General features: G+C 30.2%; 1 protein-coding gene across 1 annotated transcript; it reads right to left on the bottom strand.

Moving 5' to 3' along the window:
• Window positions 1–3888: 3888 nt before the first annotated feature.
• LOC112766584 (plasmodesmata-located protein 7) lies at window positions 3889–6038 on the bottom strand. Its single transcript, XM_025812477.3, has 3 exons — window positions 5093–6038; window positions 4317–4430; window positions 3889–4203 (listed from the first exon to the last, which is right to left on the bottom strand). Exons 1-3 carry the CDS (start codon window positions 5814–5816, stop codon window positions 4196–4198), a joined length of 846 nt encoding a protein of 281 aa, XP_025668262.1. The 5' UTR covers window positions 5817–6038; the 3' UTR covers window positions 3889–4195.

Raw genomic sequence — 6038 nt, 5'->3', positions numbered from 1 at the left:
TTCCATTGTTCTTTGCATTTAATTAAAAATTTTGAAATTCACTGCATGTGTACCATATAAGACTTGCGGAAATCTATTATTATATATTTAATTATAACAAACGAGTAAAAGAATGATTGGATTTACATTAATTAAAGCAATAGAATTGGTCATCAATTTTTGCATTGCATGGGCAATGACATGTCTTTTCAGACAATGCATCATTGGAGGTTTCAAGAAGCTAATTAAGTGTTTTAATACGATTAGATTTAAGGTTTAAGATTTAATATCTGGTAGCCTTATTGTTTTCCTATAGGTACCAACCAAAGAAATGCACTAAACGGAAAGAAAGTAAAAAATAAAACATAAGTATCAAATAGAAACAAGTCAAAGAAGATAATATCGGGTCAAATTATATCATCAAGTATTTTTCTTAGATTTTACTGAATTCTAAAGTAAGACAAACGTTTATGGAATTTAAAAGTGTTGAGGATTTAATTTGTTTATTTTTGCAGAAATTAAGAAAATTATAGAATTGACTTGGGCAAAGATTTGAATATAAAAATAGAACTAAAATGTTGAGAACAACAAAAACTTACCCGTAACAGATATATAACTTATAAACTGTGTATGTATCTAAGTCGAATAAGTTTGTAAGTATATATATGGGTTTTTTACTTAAATAAATTATATGGGAGTCAAAATTACCTGATTCTCCTGAAACGGATTCTGCAACGTAAATCCCCTCTTATAACCATTTTGCAATTTACTTAGGAAAACTCTCTATAATTTATATATACATTTCTAATGTGTTTTAATTGCTTCGTGTGTCAACTGAGCCCGTCAATAATTTTGAATCTCTTTGTATGTGGAATCCATCTTCTCGCATCGCCATTTTACAATTTTTTCAAAGTATTTCTCCAACTCATATTCTTCACAATTTTGCCATTGATATCCTTACTAATGATTTTTTTTCAAAATATCTCTCTCTTTCTTTTTTTTTTTTTAAGTTTTTCACGGTTTCCTGATATGGCAGGATAATCATATTTAATGAATTGTTGCGTTTATAAAGTGGAATTCAAAATCCCAACACTTACTAAAGTGGACTAATAAACTAATTATCACTAAACCAATCTAAGTTGGTTAAAATATCTCCTCTATTCGTGTCGAAAATTACCCTAGGAAATAACAACAATATTTTCTAGCTAACAATTAGATACAATTATATTTTAGAATAAAGTGACAATTAGGTAATTAAAAATTTTGACTTTGGACTAATTAGTTTCTGAAAAATAATAATAATAATTTGATTCTTCACAATAACAAATGATAAACACATTATGTCATTCTATCAAATTCATCACCTAAAACTTAATGGTAATGCTTATATATATCTTTAACTACTATGATATGTTTATTTATGAAAATCGTCACGTAGATAACAACTTTTTGAACAAACCTTTACGTACATGTTTTGATAGAATTCGTGGTAAATAAAGAGCAGTTAAAAAAGATTATATGAAAATACAAAAGATAATGAATGTTTTACTGTCTAAAACTACATCATTCCCATACTCAAGTGGCAACAATAGGACATGCAATATTGTAGAGTGGCAACAATAGGACATGCAGTATTGTAGAGAACGAAATACATAGACAATTTTATTTCGTTTTGCACTATTTATTGATGTACATGTCCACCATTTGCTATCATGAAAGACCTATTGATACTTTTTTTTTAAAGGCTAATTAATTCAAATTTAAAATTCTTGATTTTTTTTTTGGACACAAAATTCATGAAAATTTAATTCTTACTCTATTCTATATTTTATGTTATGCTTTTTTGTATACAAAATAAAATGAGATTTTTTCAGAAAAAATATGTTATTTGAACAAGAGGAGACGGCCCATATGACAAAAAGAAAAGGAAGTATAGCCCAAGCCAGTTATGCAAGACAGGATCGTATAAAATACTAATAACTGGCCCGTCTAAAAGAAAAACAATTGTTGTGTCCTTGTGGGCTTGAAAATTTAACGATAATCGGAATTCATTTTCCTTGACAAAAGAAAGAATATACTGTATGACAAAAAAAATATACTTCAATACCAAAAACAAAATAATATACACTTTTTTTTAATAATTTAATTTTAATGCATTATCTCTTATCAAAGAAAAAAATTTTAATGCATAGACAATGTAATCCGTATAAAACGGTTTTACACAAGTATACAATTATATATTGTCATATTACAAAAATAATTATCTTTTTTACACAAATTACAAAAATAATCATTCAAAAAACAAAAATAATTGGATAGCTGTTAAAATATTTTATAATATCAGTATATTGAAATTAATCACAATGGTTAACATAAATCTAATTAAAATTTTTTATTTATTAGAAGGAATGAATTACAAATTTTAGATTAAAGAAATTAGTTAAAATTTAGTTAAATTATAGATATTTATAGAATAATAATAAAAATAATAATGTTATTCCTATTTTAATATTGTCATTTATTTTTCTACAAATTCATACATATATACAATGTAAAAAAAAACAGGTGAAAAATGACATTATCAAAAATAAAAGTCGTGTCACTATTTTTCTAATAATTAAACTTTATTAAATTACACAAAAATCTATTTATTTCTTATTTTCTGAACAATAAATATTTACTTTAATCAATTATATTGGGTTTCAATATTTTATATATTCTTCCGAAATATTGGTGTATAGTGGTAGTGAAGGTAACAGCATCAAGATATGATTGATGAAGCTAATTTATTAGAGAACAGAGTATCGGAATGAAGGATTAACTATAATTTTGGTTTTTAATATATAGGTTGAAAATTTTTTTTGTTTTTAATATTTTTTTTGTATATAAAATCGTCTTTTTATTTAAATTTTAAAATTTTGGACTAAATTATTCATAACAAAAAAAATTATAAAATTAAAAAAAAAATAAAAAATAAAAAAAATTGTGTTTCTACTCATGTAAAGAGGGAAGGGAAGAAAAAAAAGCTGTCCACGATTTACTTCTGCCTCTGCTTCCACTGCTACCTCCGTATGATTTTGGTTCCTAAGATAACGATGATTTTAAAATCAAATTAAATCTTAAAAACGATTTTGTATGCAAAAAAGGTTACTATAAGTAAAAAATTTTAGAGACGAAAAAATTTTTCGACCTATGCTTCAAGACTAAAACTGTACTTAATCCTTAAAAGAATCAAGCCATAGTTTTCTTTGTTACTATAAGTAAACTAAGAATTTAATTACAAATTTGGTTATACTAGCTACATGGATTTTAAAATATGCAACTAGAAAATTTTCAATATATTTTTAGAGATATTTATAGATTGCTATAATAATAATGGAGCCGTGATTACTATTACAAGTTTTATATTTATCAAGGATACAGTATCTAAAAAATTTATACATGTGAAATATCTCTCAATTGAATTAGACTCATTTGTAAATATTTACACTCCAAATGATTATTCTCGTGCATAAAACAAAATGTATTAGAAGTTTAATTCCATATCTCTAGAGACTACCTACAATCTTTATGGTTACAGAAATTTTCCACCTTAATAAGTAAAGCAAGTCTTGTATTCAAATTATTGGATATACAATAGACTTCAAATACTAATAATTTAATTTATATCAAAATGGTTTTTGAACCAAATCTTTAACATTGTTGTGCACATTGATACCCCATGCATTGTGAATAAGGATAATATATATGAATAATCCAAAAGTTCATGGGTGCATATACCGATGATAAACAAAGCAAAAGTGTGAATTATATGTAGCTTTACAGAATCAAAAGAATAACATGATTGATTTTCTTTGCAAGCATATGAGACAGCACATATAACTTTGTGAAGTGGAAAGAAAAGTAGAATAGAGTTAGAATCTCAGCCAGCTTTTGTTCCTCTTTCATTTCACATTCAAATAAAGGACCCCAATTCAACATTCCTTTTTCAAGTGGTATCATCCTCAAGGTTCAAAGTCCTCTTTTGGATTCAATTTAAAATTGTACATAGTAAAGGTAGTGACAAATAAAGAAATTATTAGAAGGAAAAAAAATGAAAGAAATTAAAGCAAAGAAGAAGGCTCAAAAAGCAAATGGATGATGGAGATTGGAGGCCAAGAATTAGCCTATGCCACGAGCGCTGAGTGAAAATTGATTATGACAAATTCGATTTACTTCATTTTCCTGCATGGAAAATTAAAAGAAACAAGCGAAAATGAAAAGGAATTATGTTAATATATTGCTAAATGAATTCATGTAAAAAAAAAAAAAAAGTGCTTTAATGGATTATAATTTACCTTGCCGTCCACAAATTTTGCTCAAGAAAGCAAGGAAAATAATGAGTATTGCTACTCCAGCTAAGATTCCAATAACCATAGCAAATGTTCTTTCGCCTCCTTTACCGGATTTTCCTGCAACACAACCATTGGGAAGAAAAAGGTAAGGTGATATAAAAAAAAATAGAATATATATAATTATTGAATTTCCTCCTAACATTTTTTTTGGGCTACACAATTTAAATTACCAAATGAATCTAGAAGCTAAGCCTAGGCCAAAGTCTGCATATCAAAAGAATATATAAATTGATATCTCTCTCTTAACTACTAGCATTATTTAAAAAAAAAAAAATTGGCATAACTTCAAGCTCTTTTCATTCTTCCTTTCCTTTTTTTCTTTAACAAGTTAGGGCAGAAGAGGGGTAAGAATTTAGACATAAGATAAGAATAACATTTATTATATCAACATATGTATGAGTTATGAGAAAAGGAAAATAAAACCCTAAAAAAAAAAGTTTTCATTATTTCTTCAAAAGACCAATGACTCAATATGTTAAGCACTTCCTGAAACTAAACTTTACAATTTTTCTTTTAAAAAAAAAAAGGTTCAATCAACAAATTTACAAACTTTGACATGCAAACTAGTTCAAATTATTAAGGCACAACAAAAGTTCTTTATCAATTATTCTTTTTCTTTTGACCCTCTCTTAAAAGTACCGCTTCATCTGAGAGACTTCAAAGCGAAGAAACAAGAATTAGAAGCGCCATAATAAGAAGCACATGACCACGGGCCTTACCATGGGCCTTGGAGGCCTGATGGGCTCCACCAATAGAATACCTCGCATAACACTTCCCCAAGAACATGTCTCCGTAGTCCGCCGTCCCACAGTCGCTCTTCAGCTTTGTTATAGCTTCGGAGAGACAATCCTGACACTCTCCGTAGCTAAGGTCCCCCATGCATTGAGCTACACCGCGGACTACTCCGGACCCTCCCTCACGAAAGGGCCCACCAGAGCCCGCGAGTCCACCCAGCACGGCGTCCCTACTACCCATCCCTTCTGGGTTATAGCCCACGGAGGGCCCACACTGCTTCAACACTACCACTTTATCCTCCACGCCCAAAAACGTGGCGTTGTCATACTTCACATAACATCCATCTAGTTGCACTGCCCCGCCACAAGAGCCGCGACACATGTCCCCAGCTTTTGTGACAGCCCGTGCAACACAGGTGGCGCAGTCTGGCATGGACAAGTCGCCACGGCACTGGTATAGGCCGTAGATGACGTCCTGCTGACTGCCGCCTACCATGGTGAAGTTGTTGTAGGACAAGTAGGTGGCCGAGTTGACCAGCGAGGTGAGCATCGAGTTGAGATTCGACTCGTAGGGCGAGTTTGAAGTGTACTTTTGTTGGGTGCACCCGCCATAGAGGTATCTGTCTGTGATGGAGGAGGCTGTGATGGAGGGAAAGAAAAATAGAGAGAGACTTAGAAAGATGGTGAAAGAAAGGGGTGTTTTGGACATTTTTGTGCAAGTGATGACTATGTTTATATGTATGATTTGTTGTGTGTGTGAGTGTTGGTGATAAGAGGGAAACTAGGGTTTGGTAATTGGAAATTGGAAATTGGAGATGTTGACGTACAAAAACGTTTGCATGTATGTGTGTGTGAGATATGATGAGAGTATTTGATATGGTATATACTTGAAGGAACTTTGAATGGTGGAGAAAGACCTGTGAGCATGGAC

The sequence above is a fragment of the Arachis hypogaea genome, chromosome 17 (assembly GCF_003086295.3).
Source record: "Arachis hypogaea cultivar Tifrunner chromosome 17, arahy.Tifrunner.gnm2.J5K5, whole genome shotgun sequence".
NCBI classification, from domain to species: domain Eukaryota; kingdom Viridiplantae; phylum Streptophyta; class Magnoliopsida; order Fabales; family Fabaceae; genus Arachis; species Arachis hypogaea.
The sequence above is the reverse complement of the archived record's forward strand: the minus strand, read 5'-3'. Positions and strand labels throughout refer to the sequence as shown.